The 14,258-nt window shown below is 39.4% G+C and overlaps 1 protein-coding gene across 1 annotated transcript in view; it reads left to right on the forward strand.

Annotated features, from left to right (window-relative positions):
- PDE3B (phosphodiesterase 3B) overlaps window positions 1-14,258 on the forward strand; it is a 175,904-nt gene that overhangs the window by 152,219 nt on the left and 9,427 nt on the right. The window contains exon 12 of the mRNA XM_058688323.1: window positions 5,260-5,459. Within this exon, the coding sequence (XP_058544306.1) occupies window positions 5,260-5,459 (200 nt within the window). The remainder of the gene's footprint in view (window positions 1-5,259; window positions 5,460-14,258) is intronic.

Consider the following 14,258-nt stretch of genomic DNA (forward strand, 5'->3'; position numbering starts at 1 on the left):
TATAAAGATTCTGTACCAGGTTGGGTGATTGATTTTGTCTGATCCTTATTATCAAGAGGAGATAAGGTTCCTACTGTATGTGAGAGGACGTATATCAGTAACCTAGGGGATTTTTTTGGCCTTTTTGGTACTCCTATGTCCAATGACAAAAGATAATGAAAAACTACTAATCCAGTATCATAGGATCACAGTAGTGCAGAGCCTTGAAAATATAGGTCACTCCACTAGGCAAAGAACCATGATCAGTAGAGATGCTAGCTGAGGACAAAGGGAAAATGGAATGGGTAGTGGAATAAGAAAATGATAACTCTGAACTATAGCTATGTGACCAGTCACAGAAGTGAAGTCTATAATAGCCACATGTGTTTTTCCTCATTGCCATGTATTTATTTTACATAATAAACAAGTTTTTTCTTTCTCTTTCTCATTCTCCTACCACCCAATGTTGATGGACATTTGGGTTCTTTCTACTTTGGGGCTGTTATGAATACTGCTATGAGTATTCATGTACCAGTTTTTGTGTGGATATATGTTTTCATTTCTCTTGGGCATACACCTAGCTGTGGAATTGCTGGGTCATAAGGTGATTCTGTGGTTAACAGTTTGAGCATCCGCCAAACTGTTTTCTAAGGGGGCTACACTATTTATATTCTCATCAACAATGTATGAAGATTCCTTTTTTTTGTCACTTGTTATTATCTTTTTTAAAAAGTTTTTTTTATGTTTATTTATTTATTAAAAAAATTTTTTTTAACCTTTATTGATTTTTGAGACAGAGAGAGAGAGCATGAATGGGGGAGGTTCAGAGAGAGATGGAGACACAGAATCTGAAACAGGCTCCAGGCTCTGAGCTGTCAGCACAGAGCCCGACGTGGGGCTCGAACTCACGGACTGTGAGATCATGACCTGAGCCGAAGTTGGACACTCAACCGACTGAGCCACCCAGGCGCCCCTGTTTATTTATTTTTGAGAGAGAGCACAAGGAGGGGAGGAGCAGAGAGGGAGACACAGAATCCAAAACAGGCTCCAGGCTCCAAGCTATCAGCACAGAGCCTGATGTGGGGCTCGAACTCACAAACCTTGAGATCATGACCTGAGCCGAAACCGGATGTTCAACCGACTGAACCACCCAGGCACCCCAGTTATTATCTTTTTGATAGCCGTTCTAGTGACTCTGAAGTGGTATTTCATTGTGGTTTTCACTGCATTTACTTAATGGCTACTAATGTTGAATGCCTTACCATGTGTATATCTTCTGTGAAGAAATGTCTATTCATGTCATCCATTTTTAAATTTGGTCATTTGTCTTTTTATTACTGAGCTGTAAGAGTTCTTTGTATATTTTGAATATAAGTCCCTTATCAGATTGATTTGCCCCTATTTTCTGCCATTCTGTGAGTTGTCTTTTTACTTTCTTGATACTGTCTATTGAAGTACAAAAAGTTTTAATTTTGATGTTTAATTTATCTAATTTTTCTTTAGTTGCTCATGCTTCTGGTATCATGTCTAAGAAGGGTTTTGCCTCACCTAAGATCATGAAGATTTACCCTACGTTTTCTTATAAGAGTTTCTTAGTTACAGCCATTAAGTTTAGGTCTATGACCCATTGGAACTAATTTGGGGGGATGGATAAAGGAAGAGATCTAACATTCTTCTGCACATGGATATCCAGTTGTCCCAGAACCATTTGTTGAAAAGAGTTCTTTATATATTCTCCACATAGTCAGCCCTTAAATGTTATTAAATGAGTTTCTACCTTAAAAAATTATGAGCATTAAATGAAACGACATGTATGAAAGAATCTAGCATCATACATGGCACATAGATAACTCTCAACAAGGTCTTGACACCCTTCTACAAAATCAGTTGGCCATAAATATGAGGGTTTATTTCTGGATTCTCAGTTTTATTTTATTGATTTGTATGTCCTTATGCCGGTACTACGTTATCTTCATTGCTAGAGCTTTGTTAGTAAGCTTTGAAATTGTAAGTTTAAGTACTCCAACTTTGTTCTTCTTGTTCAAGATTGTTTTGGCTATTCTGGATCTCTTGTATTTCCATATGAATTTAAATTCAGCTTGTGAATTTCTATAAATAATAGCTAGGATTTTGATAGGGATCGTGTGGAATCTGTAGATCATTTTGGGGGAGTATTGCCACTTTAACAATACTAAGTCTTCTGGTCCATGAGCATGGGTATTTTTTCCACTTATTTAAGTCTTCTATTTATTTTAACAGTATTTTTTAGTTTCCAGAATACTAGTTTTGTACTTTTGTTAAGTTTATTCCTAAGTATTTTATTCTTTTTGATGCTAGTGTAAATAGAATGGTTTTCTTGGGCTTAGTTTTTGATTATTCATTGCTATCATATGTAAATACAGTTGATCTTTTTGCATAAAATGATTTTTTAGATCTTGCAACCTTGATCATCTTTATTAATTCTAATAGCTTTTTAGTGGATTTCTTAGGATTTTTCTATATATAGCTTCATGTCACTTATAAGTAGAGATAGTTTTACCTCTTTGTTGTGTGTTGGTCTCAGCCTGTCAATAACCAGTGCTGTGGCTGGACCAGCCTTTGTGGTTATTATGACTGCAAGATGCCCTTTAGCAATAACCACCACCCAACTTTGAAAAAATAAAGGTTTATTATAAGAATTAAAAATTACACAGCATAGCTGGGACCACATAGCAAGGTCACAGGGGGAGAGAGCATGTGCACAAGCATGCAAGTGGATACACCTGGGGTTCTGCTTTTTATTGGGGTCAAGGTTGGCGGTTTCACTGGCTCACTCTTTATTGGTGAATTTAAAACATAAAAGCAGGAACTTAAAGCATGGGTAGAGAGAAAACCAGCAGCCCAGATGATCAGTTATTGAAATCAAGATTTCTAGAAGTGGCCTGGCTTTTTATCTAGACAGGTGGCTGACAGGGTATTTCTTTGAGATAGCCATTTTTATAGTAGATGCCTCTTTGAAATGGATGCTTTGGAGATCAAAGCTTAATCCAGGCACTTATGTTACAAAAAGGGGGGAAAAAAACTGTCAGAGTTTTTTCCAGTCTGGTTGTCTTTTGCTGAGGCCTCCTTTTAGATTAATCAGCAAATTAAAAGAATCACCATTTTCTGAAAGAAAGTAAACAAGTGGAATCTGTAATAGTTACATTTATTTAAAAAAAAATTTTTTTTTTTAACGTTTATTTTTGAGACAGAGAGAGACAGAGCATGAACGGGGGAGGGGCAGAGAGAGAGAGGGAGACACAGAATCGGAAACAGGCTCCAGGCTCTCAGCCATCAGCCCAGAGCCCAAAGCGGGGCTCGAACTCACAGACCGTGAGATCGTGACCTGAGCTGAAGTCGGACGCTTAACCAACTGAGCCACCCAGGCGCCCCAATGTAATAGTTACGTTTAATTGTCCTTGCCAGCCATTTTATTTTTCACACTACTACTTTCACGTTTAACCAAACAACAAAGAAACATCAATATATTAAGATCCTAATGTATCAATTCTAAGTAATTACTGAGTTTAAAAGGATGTCTTTTGCTATTTTTGCTATTTTATATATATACATTTATAATTCTATAGGAAATCCGGAATGCATATACTATACATAAACTAATTCAAATTATTGGCTGATATTTATAACTAAAATCTTATTAGAAATTTGAATATTTAGGCGCACCCAGATGGCTCAGTCAGTCACGCGTCCAACTTTGGCTCAGGTCGTGATCTTGCGATTTGTGAGTTCAAGCCCCATGTTGGGCTCTGTGCTGACAGCTCAGAGACTGGAGCCTGCTTTGGATTCTGTCTTCCTCTCTCTCTGCCTCCCCCCCGCCCCCCTCCACTCACACTCTGTCTCTGTCTCTGTCTCTCTCAAAAATAAAAATAAACATTAAAAATGTTTTTAATTAAAAAGAAATTTGAGTATTTAAATATATCTTTACCCATACATTTAACTGTCTTTTTAAAAGTTCTAGTGGGGGTGATTCTAAACCTCAATTTAATTAAATATATAAACAGCATAAAAATGAGGTATATTTATAATTCACTAGTGTGTATTAAAGTTATTATGTGAAATTCATGTGATGGCAAATATTTTGAGTGAGATAAATTATGATCAAGATCGTTTTAGGGGTGCCTGGGTGGCTCAGTCGGTTAAGGGACTGACTCTTGGTTTCAGCTCAGGTCATGATCTCGCAGTTTGTGAGTTTGAGCCCCACAGTGGGTGGGCTCTGTATTGACAGTATGGAGTCTGCTTGGGATTCTCTGTCTCCTCTCTGCCCCTCCCCAGCTCGCTCGCTCACTCTTTCTCTCTCAAATAAATGAACTTAAGGAAAAAAAAAAAAAAGAGCATTTTGGACTTTGACAGGCCAGGACATTATTCCTAGTTTCCACTGATGAAGACAATGAATGAAATTTTGTATCTCTTTAATATCTTTGTGGTTTTATTTGCTGTCTAGTCTAAATATGGCTTATTTTTTTTCTTGTACTTTAAGATTATTTTAGCAAAAGTAGAGAATGACCATTTAAATAGATAAAGGCACTAAAATACAAAAACAATTTAAGAAATCCATGGTGTAAGATATTAAGACACTGAAAGCATAGTGTTGATAATGAAAATAATGGTTCTAACTGGAGGATAAAAAGAGAATTATGTTAAATGAGACATTCCTCAGTTTTTGATGTCTTTTCATTTTCCATAATTTTTCTTGCCATCATCTTATAAGGGGCTTCATGGAAGGAAAAAGAGAAGGGGAAGAGTTGTAGTCTGGGCTACAAATGAAATGTAATCTTTCTGGATAAGATTTGAAATGCATCTATATTGAGAAGCTTAGTTTGTTAATCTATTAAATTCCTAAATCTCCATACTGTTTTCATGAAATTTTATTCTCCAGATTGCTTTTTTCCTGTTACTTCCTATGCCCTGGCCATTATCTCTAGCCCTTAAATAACAAATGTTTAGAAACCGGAGGTTTTAAAAATTTTTATTAGCCTGAGTAAGAGAGCATCATAAAGATCTCAGAATGTCTCATAAAGCAAGTGACTTCAGCATCATGTTTAACATTTTTTGTCTGTAGTAGCATGTATGTTGGAAATAAAAGACTGTTGTAAGTCCTTGTTTATAAATAGAGTTTCTTTCTTTGATTAGTCAATAAGTAAGCTAAATAATCTTATTTCCAAGGGGGAATCCTGTCCTTAGTCTCATTGTAAGTGAGTCTCATTGTAAGTGTAATGCTGGTGTATTTTGCTTGTTCCTCAGATTCGGATGGTAGAATGAACCCTGGGCAAATTGCCTACATTTCTTCAAGGAGCTGCTCTATTCCAGATGAGAGCTATGGGTGCCTTTCTGCAAACATTCCTGCACTGGAATTGATGGCTCTCTACGTGGCAGCTGCCATGCATGATTACGATCACCCAGGGCGGACAAATGCATTTCTAGTGGCTACTAATGCCCCTCAGGTAGGAAATATTTTCTTAGAAAGTTTAAAAAGCAATTCTCAAATGTTACAACCATGTTGTAGATCCTTTTGTTAAACCATCCTTCACTCCAGTCAGAAAGCCATTCCATGTACGTTGTAATTAATTGGATTTTAACACGACATTGACATGATTGACATGATGTGTGCTAAAGAATTAAGAAGCCATTACCGTCTTCCACTGGAAAATAAAATGTTCAGGAAAGAGTGACTCACTGTTTTATGAAATTCTGGAATTCTTGTCAATATTTTTCCCTTTGGTCAAATTGATGAGGCTGACTAGATGGAAAACTTACACTTCCTTCTTCCTTTCTATGGCTAAAAACCTAATGATGAAGAACTATCATTTTTGTTGTTTTCCTCTTTTGCCCTTAATACTCAGACTCTAAATCTCTCTTCTAGTACCACATTGTTTTTGTATCCAATACAGCTGATGAGGTTTAAGATTCCTTTACGGTCAAAATTTTCACAGAACGTAGGAGTTGCCAACAAATGGATACTGTAATTGCAGTAGCTTTACCCACTAGGACTTGGGACTAAATCCTTGGTTCTAAGTGGTCGTGGGTGTTTGTTTAGGCTGGCGATTCCTGAAATGTCATCTTCGTGCTTGTAACTGCGTGCCTTACAAAGAACAAATAGTCAGTTGACTGAATTTCTTACGTCTTCACTTCACTGCTCTAGGTATAAACCTCACTTCTGATTTTTTTCGTCTTCAGTAGTCATCCTCTTTGTCACTTCTCTTTCACACACTCTCACTCTTTAAAATATAGGAGATAGGGGCGCCTGGGTGGCGCAGTCGGTTAAGCGTCCGACTTCAGCCGGGTCACGATCTCGCGGTCCGTGAGTTCGAGCCCCGCGTCAGGCTCTGGGCTGATGGCTCGGAGCCTGGAGCCTGTTTCCGATTCTGTGTCTCCCTCTCTCTCTGCCCCTCCCCCGTTCATGCTCTGTCTCTCTCTGTCCCAAAAATAAATTAAAAATGTTAAAAAAATAATAAAAATAAAATAAATAAAATAAAATATAGGAGATAGATTCTCTAGACAGAACAAGAATAGGATTCAGAGACAAGAGAGAGAGGGTTAAAAATGTTATGAAACTCACTTCTCCAATGGGACTTTATTAATAGCTCATGTTTTCCACAGGTAACTTTTTAAAGAATTTCCATCGAGGGGCACCTGGGTGGCTCAGTCGGTTAAACGGCCGACTTTGGCTCAGGTCGTGATCTCGCGGTCCGTGAGTTTGAGCCCCACGTCGAGCTCTGTGCTGACAGCTCAGAGCCTGGAGCCTGCTTCTGTTTCTGTGTCTCCCTCTCTCTCTGCCCCTCCCCCGTCCACGCTCTCTCTCTGCCTTTCAAAAATGAATAAATGTTTAAAAAAATTAAAAAAAAAAGAATTTCCATTGAGATATAATTATTTGCACTCTAAGAATTATGAACTAAGGAGCACATATTTCCTCATTTGCTGTACCAGTCCCACAGGAAGCCTGTGCATTGTCTCTTGCCTCACGCCTCATCATCTTTGACAACCCTGGTCCCGTCGTGAGTCAAAGAGCTGGACACAGGTGGCACAACGCAGAAAGCACTGGTCTTGAGATCAAGAGACCTGAGTCTGACTTCTTATTACCAAGTTACTAGCTGTGTGACCTTAGATAAGTCGCCCTTGTGTCCCTGAACCTCAAAATATGTACCGAATCTGATTAAAGGCAAAGAGATCACATACGAGAAGTTTTCTACTATTTCATATGTTTGAGAGGCTCCTGAATCAGATATCATGTAGACGGAAATTACTTGCTGTTCACTCTTGGCTTGACGTCTTTCATTAGCTTTGAATATAGGTGAGTCAGACTTATTACCTCTCCTCCAAAGGATATGGCAAGTGAGAGAATCTGTGTTATTTCTCTCCCATGCAAATAAAACAGTAATGAATGAATATAATTTATACAAGTTATATGCTCAAAATGGTTGTCCTAATCAAAATAAAAATATGAAGTCTGGATAGAGTATGAGTAACACATGTTATTTCTAACTTCTCATCGTTAAGGATGGCCAACTGATGAAGTGATGGGAGGTGTCAGAATAGAAAAGAAATTGATAGGGAATCCAGTTACTGGAAAAGGATAGCCTTCCAACCAGTCTCCTTGCTTATGTCTGACTCCCTTTCAGTCTGTTCTCAACTCCTAGGAGCCAGAGTAACACTGTTTAAATGTGAGTTACATCACTTTCTGTTCCAAAGCCTCCAGGGGCTTTCACTCCACTCCTAGTAAAAGTCATTGTAATGGCTCAGAAGGTCATATGTGATTTAGCTCCTATTAATTTTTCCGTCTTCATTCACCCAGGTCCAGCCTCCTTGGCCTCCTTGCTATTTTCTCCTGTATCCTAGGCACACTGCACACTCCCTTCTGAGAGCCTTTGCACTTTCTGTCCTCCCTGCCGGGAGTGTCTTGCCCCACACATCTGTACAGCTCACTCTGTCACCTCCTTCCATTGAAAATTTCAAAAGCCCCTTTCTGACACTCATGAGGTTCCTTCCCTGCTTTATTTCTTTCAGTAGCGGTGCTCATTCAGCATGCTGTGTATTTGGTTTATTGCCTGTCTCTCCTCAGTGGAATATGTCTTCATGAGACCAGGGATTTCCGTCTTTTAGTCCCTAATACCTAGAATAGTACCTAACACATAAAAGTCGCTTAGTAAATATTTGTTGAATGTTGAAGGATGCCTGATTTCTTTGCTCTGCAGGACCACTAGCTTGTCTGAAATATATTCTGTTCTTCCTAAAGTAATGAGATGCACGAGACCTTGTTCAGCTAGCGCATGTGAGATAAGGACTCTTCTGTGAAAGCGTGTGGCGTGTTTATTAGGTAATAAAGTAGGTTCTTTCGTCTTGGGAAGCTCAGTGGGTCTAATTAGGCCATGATTAGTGAAAAATGTTGTAGCTCCAGTGGCAGTGTGCAATACCATCAACTGGATCAAACCTTCTTCATTCTCATGGTAAGGAAAGTATGCTGGGAAGACACAGAAGGATTATTTTAAATCCTTGCCATGAGAGAAGGTGAAACATTTAGCCAGGGTTATCCTGAGGAGATGCCAGTATTAAAATTCTAAGAGATTTCTGGGGCGCCTGGGTGGCGCAGTCGGTTAAGCGTCCGACTTCAGCCAGGTCACGATCTCGCGGTCTGTGAGTTCGAGCCCCGCGTCAGGCTCTGGGCTGATGGCTCGGAGCCTGGAGCCTGTTTCCGATTCTGTGTCCCCCTCTCTCTCTGCCCCTCCCCCGTTCATGCTCTGTCTCTCTCTGTCCCAAAAATAAAAAACGTTGAAAAAAAAAAATTTAAAAAAAAAAAAATTCTAAGAGATTTCTGAGCTGTTTCCAGATGAAAACAGGCTGAAAGATGGAAATTAGCGCTTGAGATTAGAGTTTCAGAATATCTTGATATTTGGGGTAAAAGGAAACAATTTCTTAAATAATTTTTAATGTTTTTATTTTTGAGAGAGAGAGACTGTGAGCAGGAGAGGGGCAGAGAGGAGGGGGACAGAGGATCTGAAGCGGGCTCTGCGCTGACAGCAGAGAGCCTGATGTGGGGATCGAGCTCCCTAACCATGAGATCATGACCTGAGCTTGGATGCCTAACTGACTGAATCACCTGGGCACCCTGGAAACAAAATTTTAAGTTGAGATTTGTAAATCCAAGACAGTCATAAATGTTTTGTCCCCTCAAAGCATGGATCAAGATACTGACTAAACACACATGCATTTGACTCCTCATTACAACAGAGAAAAGAATAGGTGGGGAAGGGTATTATCAGAAGATGAAAGAATTTTCCAGAAGTTTTCATTTCTGGGAAATGAAAAACAGATAAATATTGAGAGATAAAAGTATACTAGAGGGGGCTACAGCCTAAGTGGAACCCTACAGAGACTTCTGATGCCATTTGCCCCAGCTTGCTCTGCACACACACACACACACACACACATGAACGTGTGCCTGTGGGCCCCCAACCCCTATACACGTACACTATACATCTTTAAGTAAAGCTACTGCAATCCTGCATTTACCTCCAGGCAGAAAACTCCTTTCTCAGAGATTGAAGGAAACTTCCAGGAGAGAATAAGAATTACTAGTGTAAGTATTAGTACTCCACATTCTCATTCTGGAAACCTAACAGCTGGCACCTGGTCTCATAGCTCTAAGGCAAAACCTGCTGAGTAACAGACCCCGTCCACATTCACAGATTTCTTACTCATCCTTCCCAATTAAAGAGGCGACTCAACAACAAAACATATACAAGCGAACCTAGAATTCTTGTTTTTTAAATATCAACAGATAACTAAGGATTAGTAGACATGAACCATTAACCAGTAGCTTGGAAAGAAAAGGCTAAAATGGACAGAGTAACCAAATACAGGGGAAAAAATCCAGGGAATAGAAAAACCCTTAAGTTTTTTAAAAGGTATTCTCAGGGGGCGCCTGGGTGGCTCAGTCGGTTAAGCGTCCGACTTTGGCTCAGGTCATGATCTCACGGTCCGTGGGTTCGAGCCCCACGTCGGGCTCTGTGCTGACAGCTCAGAGCCTGAAGCCTGTTTCAGATTCTGTGTCTCCTTCTCTCTGTGACCCTCCCCCGTTCATGCTCTGTCTCTCTCTGTCTCAAAAATAAATAAACGTTAAAAAAAATTAAAAATAAAAAAAATAAAAGGTATTCTCAGAATTTGAGAAACACTGCATCCCTAAGAACAAGAAGCTATGAGAAAGGAAGCATCAGAGAACAAGTTAGATCTCTTAGAAAAAAATATTACTGCAAAAATTTTTTAAATGCAACACAAGCATGGAAGTAAACTCCAGGTAATGTCTCCCAGAATGCAGGCTGAGAAGATAAAGAGGTGGAAAATGTAGGGATGGGGGAAAAATGGGGCACAGTGGACCAGGTCAAGAACTGACCATGGGGAGTTGCAGAAAGAGACAGGTCATTGGATTGAAGGGGTTCTCCATGTGTCAGGGAGGCTGAATGGGGGGAAAGAACACGAACAACCTGTACATGGGGTGCCATGGTAAAATTTCAGAGTAACAAAGGTTTTCTTTACAAAAGGAATTCCTGAGAGAATAACAGCACACTTATAAAAGAACAAAAATCCAACTGGCATTGTATTTCAGCAACAGTGGATGCTCAAGAGTACTGGAATAAAGTTTTCAAAATTCTAAGGGAATTCATTTATTTGTACAACAAACATCAGGTGCCCACTGTGAGAGAGATGCTATTCTAGGCATTATTATTGAACAAAGCAGGCAAAAAAAAAAAAAAAAAAAAAAGTTCTGCCTCTGTACAACTTACATTCTGTTAAAGCAAGAAAAACAAGATAATAGAGCGTGTCTGGGTGGCAGAGAGATGATGAGGTTGTAAGTGCTGGGAAAGAACTAACACAGCGGAGGAAATGGGAAGTGCTGCTGTAAAGATGATTTTCAAGTTTTCTGATTTCTGATTATTTTCGAGATTTCTGTATCAAGCTAAGCTACAGCTGAGCATTAAGAGCAAAACAAAGAGAATCTCCGACATACGAAGATTTTTTAAACAAGATTAAATAAGGCATGTCCCTGTTCATCCTTAGAAAGTTACTTTAAAAAGTGTCTTAGAGGGGCGCCTGGGTGGCGCAGTCGGTTAAGCGTCCGACTTCAGCCAGGTCACGATCTCGCGGTCCGTGAGTTCGAGCCCCGCGTCAGGCTCTGGGCTGATGGCTCGGAGCCTGGAGCCTGTTTCCGATTCTGTGTCTCCCTCTCTCTCTGCCCCTCCCCCGTTCATGCTGTGTCTCTCTCTGTCCCAAAAATAAATAAAAAATGTTGAAAAAAAATTTAAAAAAAAAAAAAAAAGTGTCTTAGCAAAACAAAGGTGACAGGGAAGGCGAAGGATCTTAAAAGATACAGGATTGCCAGAAATTTTAGAACAAACCCAGATCTTTGGGGTAAAGGGATCCCAAAATGACAGCTGTTTATCATGACTATTTCTTTAGAGAGAAGTACCTTTTCTTTTCTTTTGTTAAAACTAGCTCCTTTGTTTTCTGCCACACCTGATTTACTACCTGTACTGGATTCTTTTTTAAGAACTTTTTTTAAGCGGAAACAATTTTTCTTAATCCAAGATTTTTCACTTTTCAAAAGTACCCTCTTTAATCTCATGACTATGACCTAGACATTTTTAAAAGTTTCCTCCTGTTTCTTGTGTTTCAAAAGAGGACACTTGCTAGGGCCATACCACCCTGAACGCACCCGATCTCGTCAAAAGGGGCCATTGGTTCACGTTTGTCAGCCTCTTCCTCTGTTTGATCGAAATCTTTCACATGTCTGATGGGTTTTCTCTCTTTGTTCACTTATTGAAAGGTGTTTATTATTTGTTAAGATTAATTCTATCAGTTTGTATTAAACCCTGTTGCAAATCTTTCCAACTCAAAAAGAAGGTGAAAAAGGAAGTTTATGATCAGCGGATTTGCTGTGCCAAATTAGAGATGTCATCGCCTGTGGGGTGAAGGAAGGGGATCCATAGCCAGAGACAGCAGGGATCAGGAGGCTTCAGCACAAAGCCACAAAGCCACAGGATGTCGTTTACTGCAGCTCCAAGTTAGCCGGGCCTGGTCTGCTTTCTCTGGTTGTCGTAGAGCCCTCAGTAAAAGCCAGCTGAGGCTTCACTATCTGTTCTTCCTGGAGTGTTTTTCTCATTAAGTGTAAGCTTGGCTTATTGTTGTACGTTCTCACCCAGTATTCTTCCTCAAGTGGAATGGACATTTGCCTCCTACTTACGGCTCCATGATGGTTTCTTGCCTCTGCTCATCTGTGAGCTAGTGGGTTTCTTGGGGTCCAGCAGAGGACTCCTTCCACTTGCTCTCCAGGTGGGTTTTTCCTTCTCATGCGATAACTTACTTGGCCTCTTCTCAATCCATTCCCACTTTCATCATGTCTTTGAGGTTTCCAGTACGGTGATGACATCTAGATTTTAATACTGGTTCAGATTTTTTACCCCTCTTTTATACTTCTTTGGTAATTTCAAAGGGTAATTTGAATGGTGAAGGAATTCTGAACTTCATTATTTCTTTTACTTATCTTGCGAGCCAAGAGTTTATTAAGTCAGCTAGCTCTCCAGGGCACTTGTTACATGTTGTGCTTTATTGAGCTGGAAGTCGTATTGCTTTTTCCTGAACAGACAAAGCTGTTCTAATAGTTTATCCATCCTGATCAGATTTGAATACGAATTGGTTAAATCACTATGAAATACAAATTGACCCCTTAGGGAATCTTTGAAACTTATTATTTCTCTTTGGGATTAATGATGTTTAGAAGTTGTAATAAGGTTACTATAAGATGCCTTTTTATTGACATAATTGATATGTAACATTGTGAAAGTTTAAGGTATACATTGTGTTCATTTGATACACATGTTGTAATGTGATTACTATCATGTCACCTAATATCACATCTTTTTTGTGGTAAGTACCAACTTTTAAGTATATAATACCAGTACTAATAACTATAATCGCAATGCTGTACATTAGAGCCCCAGAACTTTGTGCTGTAACTGGACATTTGTACCCTTTGACCAACATCTTTCTACTTCCCCCACCCCCTGGCAACTACCCTTCTGCGTTTCCATGAGTTCAGCTTTTTTAGATTCCACATACGAGAGATATCAAACAGTATTTGTCTTTTTTGACTTACCTCACTTAGCATAGTGCTCTCAAGGTCCATCCATGTTGTCTCAAATGTCAGGATTTTCTTCTTTCTCATGGCTGGATAAATATTCCATTACACACACACACACACACACACACACACACACACACACACACATCGACACACATATACATATATACACACACCACATTTTTGTTCATCCATCAATGGACATTTAGATTGTTTGCAGACTTTATATGGCCCATTACAAAGTTTAAATCATCACTGCTTTCATAAAATGCTGTAAAAAAACAATCAAATGGTGTTAAGTATCTATGCTTACGTTTAGACTATAGCTAATTTTCACAAATAACATGTAAACCTATTTAAGCTCCCAGAATATATATCTTAATGTAGATTGCATTCTATTTTTATCTGTCCTTCTTTCTCATTGACAAGAAGCTTTATGAAGACCAGGAGACAGGTTTTTATGTTTATCCCTAGCCTTTATCCCTAGCTGTGAAAGTTTTTAAAATAATTACTGTGCTTATTTAATAACCTTTTTAATTGCTCAATTTTTAGAGGTAGAAGAGGCTCTGACAAATCTATAAGTCACCGTTTTTTAACATTTGTATTCTAAAGTTCTAGAGTACTGAGGGACTTCCAGTAAAATGAGGTAGATGAACAGTGAAGGGTCCCATTCCACTTGAACCAGAGGATTTGTGCTTTTACCTGTGTCCTGCTTCTCGCTTACTCCCAGGGACAGTGTCAGGATGGGAGTACAGGCTGTGTCCTTCCCAGGCATGCGGGACTGCGACTCACCCGGGACACTGCTCCTGCCTCTTCTTTGGTCCTCACCACAGTGACTCCGTGCTAGCTGAAGAAGAGGAACGTGTCCCTAAATCTGCTGTGTCTCTCTAATGACTTTCCTAACAGAAGCTTTACTGATTTAATGAAGTGGACCTCAGATACCAACTTTATGTCTCTTGAGGGCAGCATGGTGTCTGCAAAGATGAACTTTGGAGACGAATTACCCTTTCACCTGCTAGATGTGCATGCTGGAAAGGGGTATCTTCCCCTTTCTGTACCTCAGGAAACTCATTTAGAAAATTATCACAACCCTTCTTCACAGATATTAAAA

This window comes from Neofelis nebulosa, chromosome 10 (genome assembly GCF_028018385.1).
Source record: "Neofelis nebulosa isolate mNeoNeb1 chromosome 10, mNeoNeb1.pri, whole genome shotgun sequence".
Taxonomy (NCBI): domain Eukaryota; kingdom Metazoa; phylum Chordata; class Mammalia; order Carnivora; family Felidae; genus Neofelis; species Neofelis nebulosa.